Source organism: Oculina patagonica, chromosome 7, assembly GCF_052425735.1.
Source record: "Oculina patagonica isolate OP01 chromosome 7, crgOcupat, whole genome shotgun sequence".
Classification (NCBI taxonomy): domain Eukaryota; kingdom Metazoa; phylum Cnidaria; class Anthozoa; order Scleractinia; family Oculinidae; genus Oculina; species Oculina patagonica.
The window spans coordinates 19770426-19794918 of record NC_135764.1 but is presented as its reverse complement, the minus strand read 5'-3'; the positions used below and the strand labels follow the sequence as shown (position 1 = coordinate 19794918).

The 24493-nt window shown below is 37.3% G+C and overlaps 2 protein-coding genes across 2 annotated transcripts; both read left to right on the top strand.

Moving 5' to 3' along the window:
* The first annotated feature begins 944 nt into the window (after positions 1-944).
* Positions 945-9987, top strand: LOC144661119 (myeloid differentiation primary response protein MyD88-A-like). Its single transcript, XM_078521828.1, has 5 exons — positions 945-1306; positions 2904-2963; positions 4933-4956; positions 6146-6412; positions 7651-9987. The coding sequence occupies exons 1-5, from the start codon at positions 1033-1035 to the stop codon at positions 7824-7826; spliced, it is 801 nt and encodes a 266-aa protein (XP_078377954.1). The 5' UTR covers positions 945-1032; the 3' UTR covers positions 7827-9987.
* Positions 9988-10946: 959 nt separating this feature from the next.
* On the top strand, positions 10947-22728 carry LOC144661347 (myeloid differentiation primary response protein MyD88-like). The gene is made up of 8 exons (XM_078522071.1): positions 10947-11040; positions 12751-13063; positions 13701-13991; positions 16434-16481; positions 17266-17289; positions 17553-17819; positions 18380-18536; positions 18762-22728. Exons 2-8 carry the CDS (start codon positions 12769-12771, stop codon positions 18820-18822), a joined length of 1143 nt encoding a protein of 380 aa, XP_078378197.1. The 5' UTR covers positions 10947-11040; positions 12751-12768; the 3' UTR covers positions 18823-22728.
* Positions 22729-24493: the final 1765 nt, after the last annotated feature.

Here is a 24493-nt window from a genome sequence, read left to right as displayed (position 1 = left end):
TGTCCTAAATAGGGTCTTAAAATACAGGGCGTTGTCCTACACAGGGTAGGTATTTTAAGTTTTTATTGTCCTAAACGTGGTCAGGGTCTCAAATCCCCAGCGGAACCCTTATACCCAAGCATTGGTCAAGTACACCAGGATTTCTAAACTGTTATTGAAAACATTTGGTAAATGTTTGGGTGTTCTGCTAACTGATATTTAAAATATCAAGCCTTTTTGTATTTGAATAAACATTTTTCTTGACTGTTTTCCCGTGTAATGCATCGCATTCTTGTATAATTGAAACAGATTAGGAGCGCTTATTGATATATAGGGGCACTTTAAACTGAAAAACACATACAAAACAGGGGGAAGCTTATTAGAAAGGGGACACTTATTGGAAACAGCGCATTCAGCCGAATCATTACGGTTCGTGAAATGACCCTTTTTCGGGTGGGTGGGTGGGGGAGGGGAAATGCTTATTATCAGAATGATTTTTGCGTCCGAGGGCTATTTTGGTGGAGAGGGGAGTGAGAGATTTATCAGGCACTACAATTCTTATGAATGGAAAAATAATCCGCCTGTTCTGCAGGCTATAGCTAGGAGACAAAAATTAATGAGCACTGGAAGAAATTAGAATGTTCTTACGCCAATATCATAGGTGTTTTTTTTTTACAATGTAACTGTCGTGAGCTCTTGAATAATTTCTATACCTACTTCTAAACAGTGGTGTTGGGGTTGGGGGGCGCAAGTGCTTATTAGAACAGCATTGCAATTTTTCGAGATCTCGAGACTTCAATGCATGACCTCTATGCTAGGCCGGTGTACGATCGTCTGGGTCCTACCCCTCCCGCACAAAAATTTTCTGTTCAGGAAGTTGTACTTCGAACATCCGGTACGCCCACGCAGCCCGCGGGGACGCCCGCGGGTGAGGCGAGTGGGCGAACTGTCACGCGCGTGTTTTTCCACAGAGTGAGGCAGCCATAGTTCCTTTCTGCAAGGCAAATGGTGTGATTTTTTCCCTTTCCTGTCTTAGATCCTCTATAAGGAATCATGAGCGAAAAATTAGTGAAAGACTTAAGCTACGAAGCTCATTTGAGAATGTCTATGCTTCTGCTACCGCCTAATACTGGCCGAGACTGGAAGACTTTAGCAGACAAGATGGGGTACTCTAATATAGAAATCATGTATTTCGAATGCAGAAATGATCCTGTACTCGATTTAATAAGCGATTATGAAAGCAAAGGAAAGACCATCTCAGAACTAATGTCCTTTTTAGAAGAGATGGAGAGAAAAGATTTGATTGAAGACCTTCAAAAATACATAGGTGAGGAACTTATGGAGGCTGACTTGTGAATATTTTGTAGTTCAATGTCCTTTTGGCTGATCGGTAAGACGCCTTGTTTAACGAAGTACTGTAATATATAATTATTTAAACAGCCGTTGTTGGTATTATGCAGTTTGGTATAAAGAGTATCTATCATTTATAGCTTGTAGGCTGACAGATAGTAGCTGATAGTCGATCATATCAACCATGTTATATTTTTGTTTCTGAATGTACAGGGGTAGTGAAGTATAAAAGCTTATCTTGGTAATTCTAGTTCTAGAAAACTATCGTGAAATTACTGTTCAGGCGAAAAAACAACCGATTTTAAATCAATGTAACGATCACAGGTTGCGTTAGCGGTCACTGCGTTAGTAGATTCCTGTTGAATTATGTCAGTATTTAGGTATGAGGAAGTTCAAGTTATTGTTTTAATGATTCAGTTTTCTTGTTTGCCAAAACAAAATCAACAGCCGTGACTAATAATATAAATTTATTGTAGTTTTAGATGAAAAAATTAAATGTCAAATGTATTTATGAGTATGTTCTGGACTGCAGAGTGGGAAAAAAATTCAAACTACACTATAACTACAGTCAACTCTCTCTTAATGGCACCTCTAAATGACAGACACCTAGCATTGATTCCCTCCCTGCCGTTTTTCAGTTCTTTTACTGTAACTTATAAACTCACTATAAGATGGACACCTCTTTAAAGCCCTGGCCAAACGGTATTATAACGCAAGTAGAGGCAAGTAGTCACAAGTTAAACTTGCGTGCAGAGTGGGTGTTGGGTGGCCAAACAGACTCGCAAGTTGTCAAAAAAGCCATTTCAATGCATGCGTGTGCCGTTGACTTGCATGTAAATTTGATCTTGACCAAATTAAACCCAAGCCATTGCAAGTAAATGCAAATGCATGCAAGTCCTGGCCAAACAGACACACAAGTGAACGCAAATTAAAAACTTGCATCTATTTGCGTCTCCGTTTGGCCAGGCCTTTAGATGGACAGTTGAAGCTGGTCCCATCGGGATCTGTTTTAGAGAGAGTTGACTGTATAAAATTTATATACAAAAATAGGGCTCTTATCTTTCATATCTTCGCCAATTTGCTATTTCGCCATTTTGTGTTTTAAACACACCCCAGTAAATATGGCCATCCCCTTTTTCTTCTCTGTTTAGCGTCGTCTGACCGACCCAGATTTTCGCGTTTTCAAAAAAAAAAAAAGTTATACAGAAGGTAATGAAGGCAATGACACATTATTTTTAAAAATGGTTCATCCTTTTTACGCTGTTCTCATTTGAGTTCAATCACGACGTTGATATTTCCTTCCTCCATTGCCGCCATGTTGACTTTGTAACCATGTCTTCTTGTTTCCAGGTTCCACGGATATTATGCTGAGGTAGCAGGCCTCCTAGTTCCAGACTCCTTATCCACTTTTTTTTTATTCTGACCGACCGACCCAAAATCAGAAAAGAAATACGATCATGGTAAACGAAAAAAAAGGGGGATGGCCTATAGGTGGAATAAAAAACAACCTCACTTTATAAAATGGAATAACAAATAATAATTTAAAATGTATTTTTGCATTCTTATTGTTTCAGAGGCAACACCTACACCAGAAGAACTAAGGCTAGAATGGGAGATGCGTCAAACCGAAGCAGGTAAGTATCCATGGCAACTATACATGCTAGCAGGGTCCCACCCTGAATTGCCTGTGACAAACATGGGCCTTTGTTTCACTTCTGACATATCAACTTTAACCAAAAAAGGCAACACTTACGCTCAAGCTCTGCAAGAGGAAGAGATTTTTTCGATGATACCTAAAGCACAATGAATGGGGTAATTGAAGACCTGCAGGAAAGAACGGCCCCTGGAATTTATGGCTAATTCGAACATTATCGAAACAGCTCCAAATAGCGCATGCAGGTTTGTTTACGTGTGCTAAACACTGTCCTGTGTTGCATTTGGTGGGTCTTTTCTTCGTTTTTTCAGAAATAATGTATGCAAAAAAGGCATTTTGCAAGCTTACGTTCTCCCAGTCAGCTAGCAGTCTGAGTTTTCCAACGTATCGCGTGTACATCTTTCCCTGTAGGGTTTTCTAAGCGTCTACGGAAGGCGAGAAACCATTTTACAAGCATGTCCTCGACTCGCTGCTGCCATGTTTCTTGTTGATTTGAGTAGAGTAGGACTGGATACTGCATTGTGACGTAAGGTCATATGTTAGAGGCAGAAGAGTTTGAATTGAGCAAAATGGCACCTTTGAAAGTAAAACGTAGAAGTTTATAGTTTTAGCTCATGTGCGGCTGCCACGTGGTTGAAGGACATCATTAAGTCTGAATACCCGTAAGTTTACAGCATCGCTCGAAGAACTGAGCGATGTTTCTGCCTTTGTTTTGTACAACAGCGCTGTTTAGCGCTTCGGAAAAAACGTTGCACAAACCAAGGTAGTTTTGAGCCTGGCCGCATAAAAAGCCTAAAACAAAAGGTTTCTTGCCGAGAACTTTGTCAACGCGAGTTTTGCAGGGACCGCTTGGGTGCTGCCGCGACAAAGTTGCCAAGAAGTGACCTGGTTTTAGACTTTAAAAAATTCTTTAGAGGATTTCGCAGGGGACGTCCGCTCGCAAAAAATTTTTCTGTGCCTCATTAAATATTCATCAATCAATCAATCAATCGATTCGTGCCTTAGTTTATCTTGTTTTCGCAGGATTTTGTAGATGCATGTGTGATGATGTAAGGAGTGGAGATAGAAGTGAGAGCAAGCCGGCGGCACTTAACTGAAAGCAAAACTAGTATAAAGTAGCAACACCAGCAAACGTATTCAGTCTATCACAACAATCAATCTTTATTTCACTTTCACCACAAATTACAGCTAACGGTAACAGATTAAAATAGTCTTGCCCGAAACAACAAAAATTAGCTAACCGCAAGCAGACTGCAGTGAAAGCTAGCTGCAAGCAAACTGGCGTGAAAGCTAATCCCTTGGGGTTAGGGTTAAGCTTTTTTTTTTTTGCGTAAGGGCTTGGCTTTCGCGTTAGGGCTAAGTCTGTAACCCTAATCTGAAACTCTAACCCCGACCCTACGGCCTTGGGGTTACCTTTTGCGTTAGGGCTAGGACTATAACCCTAAAAATTTAGCTGACTTCATCGTTTTGAGAAACAAAAGGTTTCCTTTGTTTATCGTTTGTAAAAGAAAAGTCAAAAAGACGCCACGCCAGCAAAAACCTTGTCTTTTTGCATGTGTAATTTTTCAAAAACGAAACAAATACCAGTGAAATGAAAGACAGGACAGTGTTAAGCACATGTAAACAAACCTGCATGCGTAATTTGGAGCTGTTTCGATAATGTTCGAATTAGCCAGAAATTCCAGGGGCCGTTCTTTCCCGCAGGTCTTCAATTGAGCTTGAAATACAAGCAAAAAGGCTTAGAAATTTGAGAGAAAAATTAGAAACCCTGGAATTTGGAAATTATTTGAGTCATGAACTGAGTGTACAAAAGATAGTCATGTCATGTACTTTCATTATTGCCAGTGTTAACCACCACCACATTTTAAAAATTTACGAGAATGATTATTTACAGGTACACAGGGTTGATTAAAATATTGTTAATATGATATTTCTGATTTTTTTTTCAGCTGAAAACAATGAGGCTAAAACCGGTAAGTCTCTCATTTTAAAATTTACTAAAAAGGAAGGTTAAAGTCCAAGTCTAGCAGCCCTGGCTGGGGTCACTGCATTGTGTTCTTGGGCTTAATTACTCCTAATTACTTCATGCTATGAAACTTGAGATGAGCTCGGGCCTGATGTTAAACACAGACTTAATGTGAGATTAGACTGCATTGTCTGAGAAAAAATGAGAACACAGTCACCAGCCAGGTTTAGACTTGAAACTTTCAATCTATAGCCAGGGCATAAGTCATTATAAGGTAGGTAGGTAAAGTATGAATATGAGCCTAGTGGTCCATCAGGCTGGAGCTTATCCTGGTTTCAGTAGCATGCAGTGACTCGGAGTAATTCTTCTCCCCCCTGGATGAGATGGTAGTCCATCTCAGGGTTACCTCCAGCATTTAAGTCACAGGTACCAATTTATACACCTGGGTGGAGAGAGGCACTATGAGAGTAAAGTGTCTTGCCCAAGAACACAACACAATGGCCCCAGCCAGGGCTCAAACCAGGACCGATTGATCCAGAGTCCAGTGCACTAACCATTAGGCCACCGTCCCTCCCATATTTAAGTCTTCCACATAAGTCCTTATTTTACAACCTAATACAAACCATCTAATTATAAACAATTATTGGATGAGGTTTTTGTGATATCCGGAATAATCAAGGTTGAGGTAAGTGTTATTACCTCGACCTTGATTATTCCAAATCTCACAAAATCCGAATCTTATAATTGTTTTATTATGCATTGTTTTTCTGGTAAAGAAAATAATGACAACGATTTCAACCTGTTTAAAAACTTGTGCTAATTCCGGTTTGTCATTCTGCTTAATTCTGAATGCTTTTTCCTCAAAGTATTTCGTGAAATAGTTCCTTTCCAATTTATGTCTGTCATTTTGTGTTTTCTGAGAATTTATCGTCCAGCAATTTTTAACTTTAGGTCAAATTATTTCTAAGTTGAAGAAGTGAATAGACGAACTATGAGTTTCCTTCGCCGCCAGATGCCTGCCACATTACACTGCTTCTGGAAATCATGCACTGCGTGTGCAACCTACAGATTAGTGAATAATCTGTAGGTTGCACGATTCCCAGAATTAGCTGTAGGCTCTTAGCCAATGAGAAGACAGCTAGTGACTACAATGTATAATAATTTCTGATATCGGTATTCTTTTTTGTTCTTATTAGTATCTGAATGGTATGATGCTTACATTGCTTATGCCGAGCCTGATAAACCATTTGCTAAGGAAATAGTTGAGACCTTGGAGAGCCCGCCATATTGCATGAAAGTGTGCACAGACTACCGTGACCTTTTGGCTGGTGGCGATCATTTGGATAACGTAGCCAAAGCCATTCAGACACGATGTGGAAAAGTCCTGGTAATTCTGTCAGAAAACTTTAACAGATGTCAGGATGCAGACTTTGTGACTAATTTTGTTCTTAGTCTTTCTCCAGGTTTGTTCGCACTTTAATCTTTGTGCTGACATGATCTCTGTTATTGTTAACAGTTTCTATTAGAAACCCATAAGGGTTGAAATGGTAAAGTGCCCGCACCGCGTTTGAATATTCATTTTGCTAAGTACTATATTTGGAAACACATAGAATTTGTACTTGAATGCTTTAGAGCAGTTTTCAATTGAGTGTCGTAAAACCAAAACCAATGTAATTACTTCGGCCAATCACAAAAGACACGGACAATCCAGTGAACCACTCAAAACTCGAAGCAAATACATGTAACCGGCACGAAGCACAGGAAAACGTGCGCGAGCGAATCACAATTGGTTTTGGTTTTAGTTCTGATTGGCTGAGAAAGTGGCGGGAGATTTTAAAGCCAATCACTGAGCGTAGTAATTCAAAACCAAAGCAAACGCAATTTACTTTCGACACTCAAGTGAAAACCGCTCTATACACGTAATGACACACACAACATAATTTTGGTTTTGCGGTAAGTTGCTTGAATTTCGACCTAAACGCCGTAAATTTCTTACAGAAACTAAAGAAATACATTAAGTGGCATGTATCGAAGCGAAGTTCTCCAGACTACTTCAAGAAGATGAAACAGGAGAATTTAACCAAATTTAACTTTATTCAACCAAGCTTGTTCAAAAACAAGATTACGCCATCGAGCGCGAGCTAGCACACGCTGTGCATTTAATCCAAATATAGTAATTTTGATTGGTTAATTGTTTCTCATGATTTTCCAAATATGGTACTTAGTGTATATGAATGTGCAAACGCTTTGTACAATAAATATTTTTATTATGCAAATCATAGGAAGTTACACGTTTCAACCCTTATGGGTTTCTGTTTCTATGAGAAACATTACCTTAAAATCTTCCTAACCAGTAGCAAGTTTATACATAATGCAACCCTCCAAGTTGCACCCATTTTAGTTGCCATGGCGACCAGAATTTTGGAGCCAGCGACTAAATTGTTGAACAAGTCATCAGCCTGAAAAATACAGGAAGACTGCTCCAGAGCTTGATCAGACTTTCATCCAAACTGAAAATACTCTGAACATAATGGATTCAATTTGAAAAATTACTTGTTGTGCTATTTAAACTAGAGACTGAAATTAATTAAAGCCTTTATGTATGAAACTGTGCAACTTGCATGAAGCAGTGTAAAGAGCAAGTCATGATGTTCCTTTTGTTGTGCTGATAAGATTCCAATACTGTGTTTTTGTCCCTCAGATGTTAAGAAAAGGATTCTTATACCAATTGTGTACACGCCTTGTAAAATCCCGTCAATGTTGGGATTTATCACCCACTTGGACTACACGAGTGAAAGGCAAAGGAAGTACTTTTGGAACAGACTGACATTATCGCTTGGTTATAGCAACAGCAGAACATGTAATGGAAAGACATGATTGGTTATCTGGTTAAAAAAATAATAAAAAAACTTTAATTATTTTATTGGCTATCACAATAACTGGTAACCCAGTAGTTTACATTGTAAACCTTTGAAGTGTGCAGCGACAAGGTGTGCTGTTACAACCAATCAAGACTAGTAAGCAGTTTATTTTGTAGTGTGTTCCCTCTGTCGTCATCTCACAGATCAGTGAAGAACAACAAATAGTGGTCTGCAGTCTTCATTTTACAATGCCTGTTTCAGAAAACCCAAGCTAGCAGGCTTCTCAAGAACATTTAGTTTAAATAATCACATTTACCCAGTAGTCTGAGAACCCAAAATTTTGTAGTTAGAGTGGCTAATTATAACTGTGGGGTTGGTAAGGTGTAGTATATATATCAAACATGAGAGACAGCATAATTTTCGTCAGATTTCCTATTAACATAATTTGAGAAAAGAGCTGAAATAATATGACACGTGGCCAAGTATTTTTGGCAAACTTCCAGGTGCTTAGAAATGTGATGAGACACTCTCTCAACCATTTAATATATCTTCTCAATCAAAGCTAAGACTAAGGAGTAAACAGGGAATTTTAATCATAAAATTCTATGCTTATATTAAGATCAAATATCCAAACCAACCTTAGGGTTAAGTTTTCCTTTGTTTAAAGGGGGAAAGGGATTGTCAGGGTATTTTGGGTTATTCTGTTTAGTTTTGTTTTAACTTGTGAGCTCTAAACTGCAGATTGGCATTCTTTCTTTGGGAAAAATTATGGCTACATAACAAACAGGATTTGGAGCGTTATAAATGACATTTTTATTTAAACTGAGATGAACTTGAAAAAAGTCAGGCCAACCTTTTTCAAGTTTACCTTATGCAATGTTGTAATCTTGTTCAATTTTGCCCCGTCATGCCCCTTCTTCGCTTTCTGTGTTTCTTTGCAGTTCTTGGTCATGGTTGAAATTGACTAAAATTGTGGGACCAAGTCCCTAAAACATAAAGGGCGATGTAGCAGCTCACTCAAGGTCTCACATGAATGGCTTGCGACCGTTCGAGAGAACAATAGAACAAACTAAAGCTAGCTCCCAAAACAATAGCAACTACTACACTAGACGACTTGTAGAACTAGTAGTAATCAGAGATTAGGGGAGTGCGTTCGACCTTTAGGTAAAATAGACCCAAGGTAAGCAGGCAGTGGCAAAAAACCGACATGGTCGGCCTACTAGTAGTATGCCTTATGTCAAAGTTAGTTACTATGCTTATACCTCACTAAACGCGAGGAGGATAAGTGTGAGAAAGATTGTGTGACGAGCCAAAAGAACATAAATGAATAAACTGCACTGGGCCACAAACAAAATGCTGCTAGTATACGCAGGATCTTGCGTACACTAGCAGCATTTTGTTCGCGGCCCAGTGCATCTGGTGTCCATACATCTGCACGCGCATTACAGCTCGATTCATTCCGCATAACAGTACACAGGCATACCAACTCAAAAGACACTTGACGCAAAAACAAAATTAGGCTTGCGCTCTTCTTCGTCGAATGCAATTACAAGATGACGAGAGCTGCTTCACTAATGAACTTGATGAATTGTTAATGAGTTTGAGATATGATATTTCCTGACATTTTCAAGTCAAACTTGAGTAGCAAGTTGAGTTGTTTGAGTAATCGCAAAACAGTGGAACGTTTTACAAAATGAATTTCAAGGCAGTGCAGTGCGTGTTTGTTTTGAAAGAAAAAATGGATTATTTTTAATGGTAGTTTTGGGAGTTTACACTTACCAGTTTTTACTTAAAATATTGTACAATATTATTAGTATCAATATTAATTTTTATTGATGGTCTTTTTTTCTGTATATACATTAAGGCTTCATGTGACACAGCTTTCACTGGTCAGCTAATCAGAGAATGCTTAATTTACATGGTAGTTTACCATTGTTATAATCTGTTCAGCAAAAACTAACTAAACATAAATGTTCCAGTGTGTTTTACCTTAACAATATTTACTAAGTTACCAAAAAGTAATGGAGTTTCCTTTCATCAGATTTGTATAAATATTTTAGATTAGATCAATATAGAGTAGATTTTTTTATGGTGTAGATTTGTTAAAAAATGGCTAACTGTAAATAAATTATACTTAAAATTTTTACAATTAAAATTATGTCATGTTGCTTTGTCAATGACTGTGGGCTCATTGTCTTTTTGGAGAAGCTACCGGTATCTTTGTTTTTTTCGACTTCTTCACTCTCGCCCGCCCGTGCACCCACCCCACTGACGGTATCCCAATTTTTTTTTTTAAATTTCCACAATGTTCCAGTCAAGTTAAATAGCCGGAACTTAATCAGTAACTTTCTTAGGGCAATACACAAGTGTGATGATAATCAGTTAGGTATGTCTGAAACAGATCAGGATCAGTAATGCCATAAAATTCCTAAAAAAAAGTGCCCCCTCCGGATCCCCCCTCCCATAAATAAAAGCCCCCCAAATTTAAGACGCAAATATCCTTCCCCTAATGTAGGGCTTGTTTGACTTGTTTGTATCCTACATTGTTAGAGAATGCACAAAGCCACTGCAGGACTTGTTTTGGGTTTCACACTTCTTGTACGCACCAAAAAATTTCAGTCACAGTACCCCGGCCATACAGGATTGTAAAATGTTCATTTGGAAATATTTATTTGACATATAAGAGTCTATTCAGTTTAATATGTTTCTTCTTTGGAAATATTTATTTGACATATAAGAGTCTATTCAGTTTAACATGTTTCTTCTCGTTTTCTCCACCGGAACACTTCCAACATTCAAATACAACTTCCGGGTGCGCAAGCCTGGGGAAGGCATGGGCAACCCGGGTGGGGGGAGGGTGACTTCATTCATTTTCTTTTTTTTTCTTTTTTTGACAACTACCGCGCGGTCTTTTATTGCGAATGACCAACGAACTGTTTTGTAAACATCATCTATTTCATTCTACGTTTGTAAACTGATTTTTCTCCAGCAAAATCACGCCACTGAAAGCAACGCAACGGGAGGGGTGAAGGGGAATTTGTGCGCGCGGCAATCGCGCGAGGAGACGAGAATGAGGAAGTGGGCAGTGTGAGTGACGTAAATCCGGTCACCTGATCCTTCGCCGAACCTTCGTTGATCCAAAGTTCTCTTCGTTCGATGATGCGTGGGTTAGCAAAGGAGTTTTCTTACATCTAACATTTGTTGTGGTCTTCGGGCCTTGCGCCCATCAAGTAAGTAAATAGTACAGTTTTCAGACATACTAAACATTACACTATGTTAAGTAATCATTAATGTCGCGGCAGATAGGGACTTTCCTTTCTTAAGTGAGTTGTTTCCTGAGAAACAGTCAACCAGCAAGATGGCCCCCTGTTAAACATGTTTTGTTCTTTGTGTGCTTGCGGGTTAAGGTTATGTTTTTTTCGCAGTGATTCCTAGTGTGGACAAAATAACAAGAATTACTGTTTTAGTTTTTCGTATGTTTGCTTATGTTCATTGCTTTATCTCTACTGTCTTTACTACAAACTTGGCTTGAACATTTTAGCTAAACCAAAATTATGCTCAACTTAATATATTCTTTCTGCCTACACGCGCTTTTGCCGCCAGTGAAAATGAGTGAATTGTCAAACGTACGAGCGCACATAACTTATATGTTAGTGTAAAAGTTGTAGCACCCTGATTTCTTACAATACCCGGAAATCTTATTGATAACAAGAGGCGAAGATATCTTGATTGTGGTTAATATTATAAAGGTTCAAGCTGCTTAGTGAAGTATAAATAATGCGAGAAACGAGTACAAATATTTGTACGTCACAAGACCGATTTTACAGATTCTGTGTTGTCCCTTATGATTGCTGGAGTATATTTTGTCTAAAAGATCATTTAGCAAAAAAACATAAGCTTACGCAAACAAGAAATAATGGCGCAAAATATGTCTTTTATACTTAGAATCATTGTTCTTTTTCTGAAAATTATTTCGAGCTTAGCTGCTTCTACTTTTGAAAATATAAGCTTAGAGTGCCTTATAAATTTCCGTTGTTTTTCTTTGTTCACAAGAATCCCCCACAAAATAAGAAAACAATGCATAGTGTAGGGTTCTTTACAGAGTCTTGACATCTGCCAAGGTACAAAACTCTTCCGCGACTTTAAATATGGAAAATGGAGTAAGAAAATTGTGTATGTAAAATGTCTAGAATTTTTTGAAGGCCTGGTTTTCCAATATGATCACTGGTGAATGTAGGAATTATTTCACCATGGGATTGCATCGACCCCAGAATAATCTGTTTGCATATATGATCACAGTTGATCGGAAAATTGACAGTCCTTAATTTGTCGCTTGTATACCTTTTCCACAGCGGTTATTGCTTGATTATAAAATTTGATGGAATAAGGTTTGACTGCAACATGACAGTCGCAAAACCATTTCAGTATGATTGTAGGCAATTGCAGAGAATGAAACAGGGTTCTATCTCCTATGAAAATAGAGTGAATAAAGAATCCATCAAGTTGAACATTAATTAAGGTCTCTGGAGCTTGATGTTCAACCCTCATTTCATCGGTTTTCTTCTTAAAATGAATGTGAACAATCAATCAATGTTTGTCTTGTATTCTAGCTGCTTCTGCAGCAGTGTTGTCGGTTTGTCAGTTCATGCTTTATTAACAAACAAGTTAAGTCCACAAAATAAGCATTTTCAAGAAGCACACTTTTGTTTGTTCCCTCTGGAAATCCCAGATCTGAAACTCACTTTGCCTTGGGAATTCCAATCCCCCTTGTCCTCGGAATACCAAAAAGCCATCCATGGTAGAAGTTTGGATATTTTGTGGAATGGCCCATTATGATGGTATTCTCAGAAAACTTAGTGGCATTATTTATTGTTTGTTGCCTTGGTGACTGATCTCAGCTTGCAGTACTAACATAGGTGTTACCTTTTTGATGTAAACAGTTCCTTATTTTGAAAAGGATGGAAGCACCCCGAAAAGGAAGGTTTCAAAATTTAAAAAACAAGACATTTAGGATGTTAAGAAGAAAACGACGACGTGCAGCCCATGATAAAAAGAGTGGAATACACGGTACTGGTGTAAATGAAATCCCAAGTCCACCACCACCACCCACGTTAGCTCGCAGTGATGAAATTTCTGAAGACAGTGAGCTGTCCAGCACGGCCAATCCTAGCTGTGACAAAACTGTTGAATTACCACAGGAGGATGAAAGTGAAAGCACCTCTAAAAAAGAAGAACAGTGTCCAACAACTGTAGGTCAGTAGTATAGAATACAGCTTGAAGTTGTTTTTGGTATGTTAAATTTTCCCTCCAACTTACTGGTAAATCTGATTGAGATGTTTTGCTACAGCAGAAAAAACTCAAGAGATGTGCAACGTTAAGTAAGGATCAAAGAATGTTTGAGCCTCCGTCTTGGAACAGAAGCATCACCACAAATATTAGCCATAATAACAAAGCCTGATGGAAATTTACTGAAAGCCTGTCAACAAGTGCTAAGACCTGAAAAAAATAAACTGGTTCAAAAAAATTGAGAAATGGTTTGAAAAAAATGAACCAAGATGAAAATTTAACCACAACATATATACTTGGTATGCAGTCCAATCTATTATTTAAGGGGCTATGTTATAGTAATTAAATACGGAGTAATTCTTTAAATCAAGGATGAGTGGCTTGGCCTAACAATCGTTAACCGCAATGGATTTCTTCATTGGTTCACTGGAAAAAATGCCTATACTAATAAATTTATTAAGCTTCTTATTCATGTTGAAAATAACTGATTCAAGCTTGTTCAAGTGTGGCTCAATGGTAACAAGAAATAAAATGGATAAGAAATGACCTCTTAAAGGTTTTCAACTAACACTTGCTTTAACTTAACATGTTTTGAAATCCATAGATATACCCTCTGCACGCAGCAAGAAAAGACTAAAGGATATGTCAACAGAAGGACATCAAATGCTGTGTCTTCTTTTACAACCAAAAACCGCCCTTGGAAATGACTATAGGTTATTGGCTGCTAAAATGGGATATACCAATGACTACATTAAGTATCTTGGAAGTACAAATGAACCTGTAAAGGAATTAATCACAGAGTATGAAAAAGGAGACAGAAAAATTGTTGAGCTGGAATCACTGTTAAAGGAGATAGAGAGATATGCTGTGGTAGAGGATCTTCAGAAATACATAGGTAGGCTTTGTTTTTGTATTCATTCTCTGTTTAATTTGGTAGATTGTTGTTATAAGCACACATTTGCAGTGACTTGTTTGTAATCTCAGTAGACCATGACACTTACAGTTTTCATACCCAACTGCTCAAAAGAAATAGTCTTTGTATTTTAGGAGGGTACTGTAAAGTTTTGAACCCCTTGTTAACTTCTTGATCGTTAACAGGGGTCATTAACTTCTTAACAACCATCTTAAACTTTTTATATGCTACTTTCCGAGGCTCGCAATGGTTAGGGAAGGGGGAGGGATGGATGGTGTTACTTTTTGGATAGCTAAAAGGTGTACCACATATCAGCTGATGCATCTCAGTGAAATATAAATGTTTTCCAATGCATATACAGTATTGTGAAAAAGTAATGCACCCAAAAAGCGCGAATTTCGTTCTTTGTTCTGGCGAAATTTCGCTCGAAAAGTCGCGCAAAAAAAATCGCATCACTTCGAGCGAAAACATTCAGGAATCGTCTTGTCAAATCAACATTGTGCCCAGGACACTCTGCCATTGTCATGGCAACCATTTGGCCCCAGATCCTTTGAGTGCGTGCATGTGTTCGTTCGCTCGAAAGTTGATGTTGATCGGCATAATGTTGTTATAATTTCTGGACTTTTGTACTTTCTTGGACACCAAGAAGAGAAAAGATGAGAAGAATTACTGTATGGCTAACCGATGTATAGATTTAATCGTCGAAAGGAAAGGACTTTACCTGCTAAACAACTGTAACTTGTTTAGTTGTTATGTGCCAGGCGCCATGTTCGATCGACATGCAGTTGTTCTGAGTTGTTTTACGCTATCAGGCTGCACGGAATCTAGCCTCTCATGCAGTCGTTCTTATGGGCGATCGTGTTTTGGAGTGAAACACGATCGCCCCTAAGAACGACTGCGTGGGAGGCTATACGGAATCAGGCTATTTTTGTTTCATTGTCGGTTACAGGTAAATGGCTTAGTAGCTGTTTGAATTCCAATGCGTTTATTAAATTTTTATGGTCTGGATAAACTTTCCTGTTTTCTTTCCTCCGTAAAAACAATACCTAACGCGTTTTAGCCATGTGTCTCACAACGACACAACAGTTTCGAAAAGAAAACGATCAAGATGAAAGATCTAAATTTCGTTCACGGCAAGTTTTGCTTGAAACACTTATAACTGCCTCGAAATATCGCCACGAAAGTTCAGGATCAAGCGAATTATCGCGTGAAGGTGCCTGAAAATTCGCGAAAGTGCACGATAATTCGCGACAAATTACTGCACACAGGGAATTATCCTTCGAAATTTCGCGTGGTTTTAAACAATAGACGTCACGAAAATACGACGAAACAGCGCGAAATTTCCTCGAAAAGCCCCAAAAAGCGTGAATTTCCCCGAATTTCGGGTGCATTACTTTTTCACAATACTGTATGTTGTGGTTCAAATTTATCTTTGGTTTATATATTTTTAAACCAGTTTGATTTTTAGCGGAGCTCCACAGCGGCCCAAAGGGCTGCAGAGCGGAGCCCCATACCCATAGAAAATTCACAGAAATAGGAAAACCATGAACTTGAGTTTTCATGATCATCATGGCTAGCGGCATGGCTTGCGGGCGCGTCCATACGTACGTCGCCCACTTCAGAAATAGATAAACGCTAACATCTTTGATACTGGGCATCCATGTTATGGTCAATTGACAACTGTCAACACAAGGTGTCCGCTGACCAGTATCACGTGACTATATCGCGGGCTCAGGTGTATAACTCATTGAGGTGACGAGTTTTATAAAGTTAACCACTGACTGGAAAATGTTTTTCTATTGGATCGCGGGCTCAAGACCAATTTTTTTATGTCCATGGTCAGTTAATTCAAATATTTAAATAAAGGGCAAAGTAAAATATGGGGGGGCTCCGCTTTTAGGCTTGGCTTAATCTATTTAATATTTCCCTTTGTTTCAGATAATGATTTATGAATATGAGACAATTAAAAATATAAATCAATCTGGTTTGAAATTTTTTTAACCTAAGTTGAATTTTTACCACAACACATACATACATACAAACACTTTATTGAGCATCCCAAGATCAATATCAAAATGATAATTTACAGAAAATGAATAAATCAAAGGGAAAACTAAAAAAATTAGTTGAATTTCTTTTATCTGAACATTTTTTATTTTAAAGAACCCCCCCTTGCCCTCGGAATTCCAAAAAGCCGTCCGTCGTGGGTATGGATATTTTCTGGAATTGCCCATTTAGAGAGCTGCTTTTTATTAGGGGGAGGGGGGTGTTCTCAAACCATTGGGTGTTCTCAAAACCATTGGCCTTGAGCTACAATGTACCTAAATAAACAGGGAACATGATTAGCCACTTTAAATGTGAAAAGTGTATTGACCATCCAGTGATTTTAATATTTGACCTTTCTTGGTTCTTTGTTTTGTTTAGAGGCAACCCCTACTCCTGAGGAGTTAGAAGAGAGAGTACAGAATCGAGGTATGTAGTTCTTGATGTGTATCTCCCTTAAATAATAGGTGGCTGTGATTATTAATTTCTTTGCACCAAAAGGGAGCAATTAGTGGAAGTTTGCTTTCCTTGTTGCTATGTGATATGTCATCTAACTAGACTGTTTTCATGGACAGTGGTGGTTTTCAACCCCTGAAATGAGGTGGAGATTGATTCACTCGGTTGAGCGTCCCCTCAGTAAGCACCAACTTAAAATTATTTGAAATAAAAGCATGAATGAAGAAAGAGAATGGGGCATCACCCCAGGAGATGTACTACAGTTGTTCACCTTTGGGTGTTAAATAAAAGAAGTATAAAAGTAAATAATGAAGATGGTAAATTTTAAGCTCGGTTAAAAATAATGAAGATGAAGTGTTCAACATGACTCGAGCATGGGACAAAGAAAAATTCTGTGTCCCCGACGGGAATCGAACCGATGGCCTCCCAGAATACTGGTGAGCAACCCTCCAAAATTGAATTAAGCTCACGCTTTCAATCCTTCTTCTCAATTTTAGTCGCCATTTAGTCGCCTTTTCCAAAATTTTAGTCGCCATGGCGACTAAAATGGTCTTAACTTGGAGGGTTGCCAGTAAGACTATACTTCAAAAGAAGTATAGTATTATAAATTTATTTAAAAATCTGGCCATGCAAAATACTGCAGGGTGGCCATTTATGAATACCTTTTTGGCCTATTTCTTTAAAATTAATATAACATTAGTATGCTTTTTACTGTTTAATTAACAAAGTGTATCTCCTTTGTCTTATTTTCTTCTAGAAAGGATTGAGGAACTGAAGACCAGTGAGTAGATGTTTTTCTGTTTAAGTTTTCATAGTTTTCCTTCTTCTAGGGAATGAAGGCACAAGGGGTAAAATGGTTTGCACAAATTTTTAGGATAACTATGCAATCTGTGGTAACTAAGCAGTTTGTAGTTAAAACTTTCTATTTTATACAGATACAACTTAATTTTGGCTTAAATCTTAGTATTTTTATATTTTAACTTTTATTTAAATACTACATGTATTCTTGAATAATGTGTTTTTGTAATGCTCTTTACTTTCTAGGTCGTGAGTCATACCATGCATTTATTTGCTTTGCCGAGAAAGATCGAGAATTTGTTGACAAACTTGTAAAAATAATGGAGAGTGCACCTTACAACTTTCATCTTTGTTTGAGTGAAAGGGACTTTGTGCCAGGTGGCTCGATTTATGAGACAACTGCAGTGGCCATTGAACAAAGGTGTAAAAAGTTTGTGGTCATCTTGTCAAGAAATTTTGATGACAGCGAAGGATCACACTATGAATCGCACATTGCCATGAATCTTTCACCAGGTTCGTTCTTGAAATAAATATTATGATCATGATAATAGTTCATGTAATGATAGTTGCATATCAATAATACAGCTATTGATAATTACTTCTCAAACTCATTAATAATTCATCAAGTTAAAACAAAGAACATCACAACTGTGAAGGAGGTTTGTAAACCCAGTCTACTCATAACATGGCAACATTTTGTACACTATTTGAAACATCTCACTTAAATTCATTTCTGTAAGTGACCCTGATTACATTCTTAAGCATTCTCTAGAAATTTAATATCAAACCTTGTAAAATTGCCTAAAACGTGTTTTATTTTGTATTGAACTGACATGAAAATGTCTTTTTTTTTAAAAATATGGATACAGTAACTTCAAATTCATTTTATTTCTCGCAGGGTCAGCTTAGAACTTTATTGATATTTAATTCAGAATGTTTCCATGCTATGGATTTTTTTCGTAACTTTATTTTTGCCTTAGTTTATTGCTTGAATGTTCAGCGGAAACCGTCTCATTTGTTTTTGACATATTGTGGAATGATTTCATGTGTATGTCTTGCATTTTCCTATATAGGGGCCAAACAGAAACGTCTTATCCCAGTTCTCATCGAGGAGGCTTACAGATACAAGATTCCACGCACCATATCTCATATCACATACCTTGATTGGCTTCGACAAGAGGAGAAAAACTTCTGGAATTTACTAGCAATCTCATTGGGCTGGGAACCAAAGTGAGTGCCGTGCTGTGCCGAGTATGTTAACGTTTTTAAAACAGGGCAAAGTACAAAGTGATTCACATTTTCTTAACCTTCCACTTTGAATAATTGAGAACTGAACTTGCACCCGAGAAAAGTACTGTTTGTATAGGTCTCACTTGAGTTGTAGGACTTCAAGACCTTATCCACAAAATATTACAGTGTGACTCTAGTCAACAAAAAACTTTTGTTTTTCGCCAGAAAGCAACTGATTATGACAAGCAAGTTGACTGCTGGACGAAACAAGTGTTGCATTTTGTAGTGCCACTACATTCTGCAGTTAGAAATTCACCCATAATTTCATATTGAAAATGATCACATTAATTGAAATTAAAATGGTATTAACAAAACTTAGGGAACACCTCCTGCAGTCAGGCATTCAATATAGCACCAATTATTTCTTTACATAAACACTCTGTATGTGTAACCAACCTTAATGCAAACACCTTTTGTTAGGAGAGTTCCACAAGATTTGCAGTGAGTGAATTACCCTGCCCCCCACTAGACAATGATACGTCCATCAAAATTGAGCAGTGGTAAATTATTCGACATTATAATTCAGAATCGTGTTTCTGAGTCTTAAGATGGTGATGAGGTAGACTGTTCACAATGCAGTCCCCTATTTTTCTGTGAAGTTGCAGAGATCGATCGTTGAGTTTGACAGGATGCCATCTTGGTTTCTGAAAGCGAGCGAAAACTGGGGAGAGTGCAAAAAGGCCGCGGGTAGGGATGCAGGGTGTTTATACCAGCAGGCAGTTTTCGCTCGCGTTCAGGAACCAAGATGGCAGCCTGTAGAACTCAACGATCGATTTCTGCGACTTCCACGGAAAAATAGGGGACTGTGAACAGTCTAGTGATGAGGTGAATTGTTGACTGCTAAAATAGCACCATATTATTGAGGTTTAGTTCTTCTTGCCTATTACAGAGAACGCTTTTGGCTTGTCACACAATCTTTTCATCAGAAAGGCAAAGAATGATTGAATGACAAGCTGAATGTACCTATGTATGAGGCTTACTAATACTCTTCTAGACAACTTCTAGACATATTCCTGTAAATAAAAAGACACCTCCCATAAACAGAGTGCAAAGTCAAAGGGTGTTTGTTGAAGGGAAATTTAGGTGTTGTTAGATTTGTATATATGACGACTGTATATACTAGTTATTGTACATTGGTGAGAAAGTGTTTTATATGTACCAGTATGTTGTTTTAAAACATAAATCCATTTTCTTTTTATCAACTTTTATTACTTTAATTATGTTTATAATATTTTGCTTCTATTGGTTTAAAATTTGTTTCTTATAGTAGATGGTATTGTGTATTAAAATAGACCTTTTTTTTCAACACTAGGAGGTGTATAATAAGGGCTTTCCACAAGTTGCTCGGCAAATTTTTGGCAGCTTTTCATATTTCGACCAACTTTTTCCCCTTTAAGCAACTTTTTTCCCTTGAGCAACCTGTTGCATTTTAAGAATTTTCTAGACCAAAGATCTCCAAAGATTGTCTGAGAGTTGTTCGAAGGCCATACTAACGTTTCCGAAGATTAACAAAGTTTGCTGAAGATTTTCGAGGAACATCTGAAGACGTTTCAACTTTCGCCACTCGTTCCATATTAAAACATTATAAAATAAATGGCATGCAGTACATGCAGAACCGATGACGATTCCCAAAGGGGTCTTAAATATTCAACAGGAAATTTATCAACAAATAATGTATGATAATAAAAGTAGATGACAACTTTTGTATTGAATGATTTTTCAACAAACAGTGCATAATTTATCTAAGCTTGTGGCGTGACATCTCGTATAAGCCTGATATACGATACATGAGACTTCTTGAGTGACCTTTTTGTATATTTTGAGACATTTTCTTGGTAAAAAGCAGCGTTTTGGATTTTTTTCCGGCATTTTTCGAGCAACTTTTTGGATTTTTGGAGCAACTTTCAAGCACCTTTTTCAGAAATTTTGCGCAACTTTTTGAAAAATTTTGAGCAACTTGTGGAAAGCCCTATGTATAATGCCATGAACAGTTAAAAATTTAACTTGTCAAAAAGAAAATAACCAAAGATTTTTCTAAGCTACTTACGCTTGGGACAGTATGTTCATCAGTTGAAAACTTTATAGTACCTTTGGGTTAGTTTGAGTTCATTGACTGTTTTTTTTTTAAGGTTTTTAGCAAATAAATGAAATAGCCCTGTTTCTTCCCAAGACGATTGTAGGATATATTAATGTCTATATTACTAATTTTAAAAACACGAAACAACTTTTTAAAGACATGTTTCGGCATGACTTATGCCATCTTCAGTTTATTGAGAATTTAAAATCTAGGGCTATATATATACCCAAGCTACAAATACAAAAATAGAAATGTATACAAAGTAAAATTACAATAACAAAAGATAATGGTAAAGCCGTTACAAAGTGGCAGGTACTGTCTGGTACTGTCTAGAACAGTAATTACTCACAGTGTGAGCTTTAGACCGTTACTAATAGAACAAAAGATTAAAATAAAAAGGTGTTAACATGCTGCACTTGAGTGTTTAAATCTGGTTTTAAACTATTAATGTAAAAGGCCTCTTTTAATTTAAGAAAATAAACGGTTTGAGCAGAATCCAAAATTTTAAAGCAATCAGATGTGTATAAGTTTTTGCAATTAGATGAACTGTTAAGGTGTTTAAAAACATGTGAATTTTTGTCAGTTAAAGTATGCTCTTTGATCCTTGTTGAAAAATGACGGGAAGTCTCGCCAATATAACGGGAGTTACATCCCGCACAAGTAAAATGATAAACAACAGAGGATCTAATAGCATCAGGAATGGGATCTTTAAAACTGAAAAAATTCTTTATTTTAAAAGAGGAAAAAACTAACTTGATGTTTAAGTCACTGCAAAAACGCCTAGATAACTGTTTAATTTTTATCTGGGTTATATTAGATACATTGCCGATGAAAGGTAGTTTAAAATAGCGAGTGCTAGTGTTGTTAGAATTACTAATACTAACATCACTAGAGGAATTAAGTCTAACATTATCTAGATAACGTTTAATGATTTTGTCAATTATGTGGGAGGGAAATGAGTTACGTTTAAGAGTTTCTGTTAATTTAGCGAGATCTTTGCGAAAACCCGAATTAGAGTTATTGATTTTAAAAGCTCTGTCAACTAAGGTATGAATTAAACCTATTTTATACTTAAATGAAGTAAAACTAAAGTAATTAGTAAGAAGACCAGTGTAGGTTTTCTTATGATATATAGACATGGTACAAATAGGAGAAGAGTTATCTACTAAAATATCTAAGAAAGGTAATTTACCCTCTAACTGCTTTTCAAATGTAAATCTTATGTTAGGATGTCTGGTATTAAGGTAATCTAAAAATAACATGGCATCTTGCTCATTGTTAAATACACATTGCTTTAAAATTTTGGATTCTGCTCAAACCGTTTATTTTCTTAAATTAAAAGAGGCCTTTTACATTAATAGTTTAAAACCAGATTTAAACACTCAAGTGCAGCATGTTAACACCTTTTTATTTTAATCTTTTGTTCTATTAGTAACGGTCTAAAGCTCACACTGTGAGTAATTACTGTTCTAGACAGTACCAGACAGTACCTGCCACTTTGTAACGGCTTTACCATTATCTTTTGTTATTGTAATTTTACTTTGTATACATTTCTATTTTTGTATTTGTAGCTTGGGTATATATATAGCCCTAGATTTTAAATTCTCAATAAACTGAAGATGGCACAAGTCATGCCGAAACATGTCTTTAAAAAGTTGTTTCGTGTTTTTAAAATTAGTAATTTTACTAGTGCTAACAAGGAAATATGGTAATGTCTATATATTTTAAAGATCCTATCATTGGTGGTAAATGGTGAAAAGTTATAACCAATTATAAAGTATTAAAATGTATCTTCCTTGGTACATTTCATTATATTTTTTCGTAGAATTTGTAGATTTTCCAACCCAGGAATAAATTGTTAAAAAATAGGTTATATTTTATAGTTATAAATAATGACATAATAGATGATGTTTCAGACGATATACACACTTAGCAAATTTTAAATAAGATTGTTTTTATAAATAATGTATATATAGTATATACCTCGTGTTATCTCCTGCTAGGAAGCTGTAAAATTTGTGCTTTATGCTTTATAATAAAAGGATTTCCATGGCATGTTTTAGTGTTCTTATCGTTTTTTTTTTTAATTGACAACTTGCAGAGTCTTGTTTGTCACAGTCGTTCTTTGCAGCATTTTACTTTGGGGATAAGTACTGTATTACCGGTTGGGGCATTTTTTAAATAAGCACTCAATAATTGCTCCAAAGTAGCAAGTTATTTGCCGTTTTATACCATAAGAAATTCAAATGCCAGTTTGAATGATTATCATTGTCATGTTGCTGCAGCTTTCTTCGTAATCCCGTTGAAAGAAATGACTTCTAAGTTAGAGCTTCACGCAATCTTATTCCTGGGGAGAAGCGTTGCGTGACGACTCGACATGAGCGCTGGGGAAGCTCAAACCAAAGCTGCACATCAGAAATAGGGAAAACTTGCGTATTGGGATTGATTAAATTAGAATTTCAGTAAGAAATTGATTATAATATTCCAAGCTATTAAATGCATATGTTGTTTTAAAATTTTGTCTGGGATATTTTCCCCCTGGAAATAAAAGTGGGGCCTTTTATTGGGTGCTCAGACTGCACACATTTTGTATGCGTCATCCTCAACTACATTTTACAGAGCACTCGACGCTGATCCATGCCTGAACCCCCCCCCAGGGGGGGGGAACTCCCTCTATTAGCCTAGACGGGGAGGCTCCACTCGAAAACTGTGAAAAGGGTACCTTTTTCAGGTTTCAGGCATAAAAAAGGCCCGGGGGGGGGGGGTACTCAAAAAAGTTTTGTACGGGGAGGCTCCGCCCGGAGATTCAACCCCTTACCCTTTTATATACCATTTTGATAGAAAAGGTACCCCTTTTGTATACCTTTTATTGCAAAAAGGCACCCCTTTCATATACCTACACGACATCACATTTACCTAAAACGGGAAGTTTTCTTGTTATTTTTATGTAGCGCTTAATAAATTAAAACGATACCGCCAAAAGTTGCGTCTGCTCGAAATATATGATATAAAGGCCTTTTAAAATAACATTATGGCAGATTTCCCTACCCTTTCATATACCTAAACTTGTGAAATCCCTACCCTTTTATATACCTGGAGCCTGAAAAAGGTACCACTTTCGGGCGGAGCCTCCCCGTATAGGCCATTATAGGGAGTACCCCCCCCCCGGGAAAAAAGGGTAGGGATATCAGCAAGTTAGGGTATACAGTCAACTCTCTCTTAACGGACACCTCTATAAGATGGACACCTCCACAAGACGGACACCTGGTTATGGTCCCTGCCGTTTTTCAGTCATTTTACTGTAAGAAAACTCTCTGTAAGACGGACACCTCTCTAAGACAGACACAACGGACACTTTGAAACCGCCAACGGACATATAGCATAGCAGGTCAGCGCCTTTAGAATACCAAATTTACCAAAAAAATCCGCTAAAACGCATTACTTCTCTGCTTAAACTTGTAGATTTAGTTTTCTACTTAAAGTATCACCGTTTGTTATTAACAAACAAGTCGAATCTCTGATATTATTTTTGTTCCACTTTATAGGTTTTGCTAACGTAAGCGACTTAAACAGACGTGTATTCGTTGTGCATAGCCGTTTAGCTTTATCGTCTCAAAATTTCTGGTGTCACGTTACCTCGACTCTCTATAAGGCGGACACCTCTATAAGACGGACAGTTGGGGCCGGTCCCGACGGTGTCCGTCTTAGAGAGAGTTGACTGTACCCTATTAATTCAATTATGTGCCCTGGGCGCTTATTAAATTTTTGGAACTTGAGAGTGGGCGCTTATTCGAGGTGGGCGCTTATTTGAGGCTGGGAG

Excerpts from the sequence above, each read along its gene's own strand:
- LOC144661119 (XM_078521828.1), top strand. The coding sequence starts at position 1,033 with ATGAGCGAAAAATTAGTGAAAGACTTAAGCTACGAAGCTCATTTGAGA. Across the intron at positions 4,957-6,145 it reads AAACAATGAGGCTAAAACCG|TATCTGAATGGTATGATGCT; the intron begins GTAAGTCTCTCA and ends TGTTCTTATTAG. Across the intron at positions 6,413-7,650 it reads TGTTCTTAGTCTTTCTCCAG|ATGTTAAGAAAAGGATTCTT; the intron begins GTTTGTTCGCAC and ends TTTGTCCCTCAG.
- LOC144661347 (XM_078522071.1), top strand. The coding sequence starts at position 12,769 with ATGGAAGCACCCCGAAAAGGAAGGTTTCAAAATTTAAAAAACAAGACA. Across the intron at positions 13,064-13,700 it reads ACAGTGTCCAACAACTGTAG|ATATACCCTCTGCACGCAGC; the intron begins GTCAGTAGTATA and ends TGAAATCCATAG. Across the intron at positions 18,537-18,761 it reads TCATTGGGCTGGGAACCAAA|AAAGCAACTGATTATGACAA; the intron begins GTGAGTGCCGTG and ends GTTTTTCGCCAG.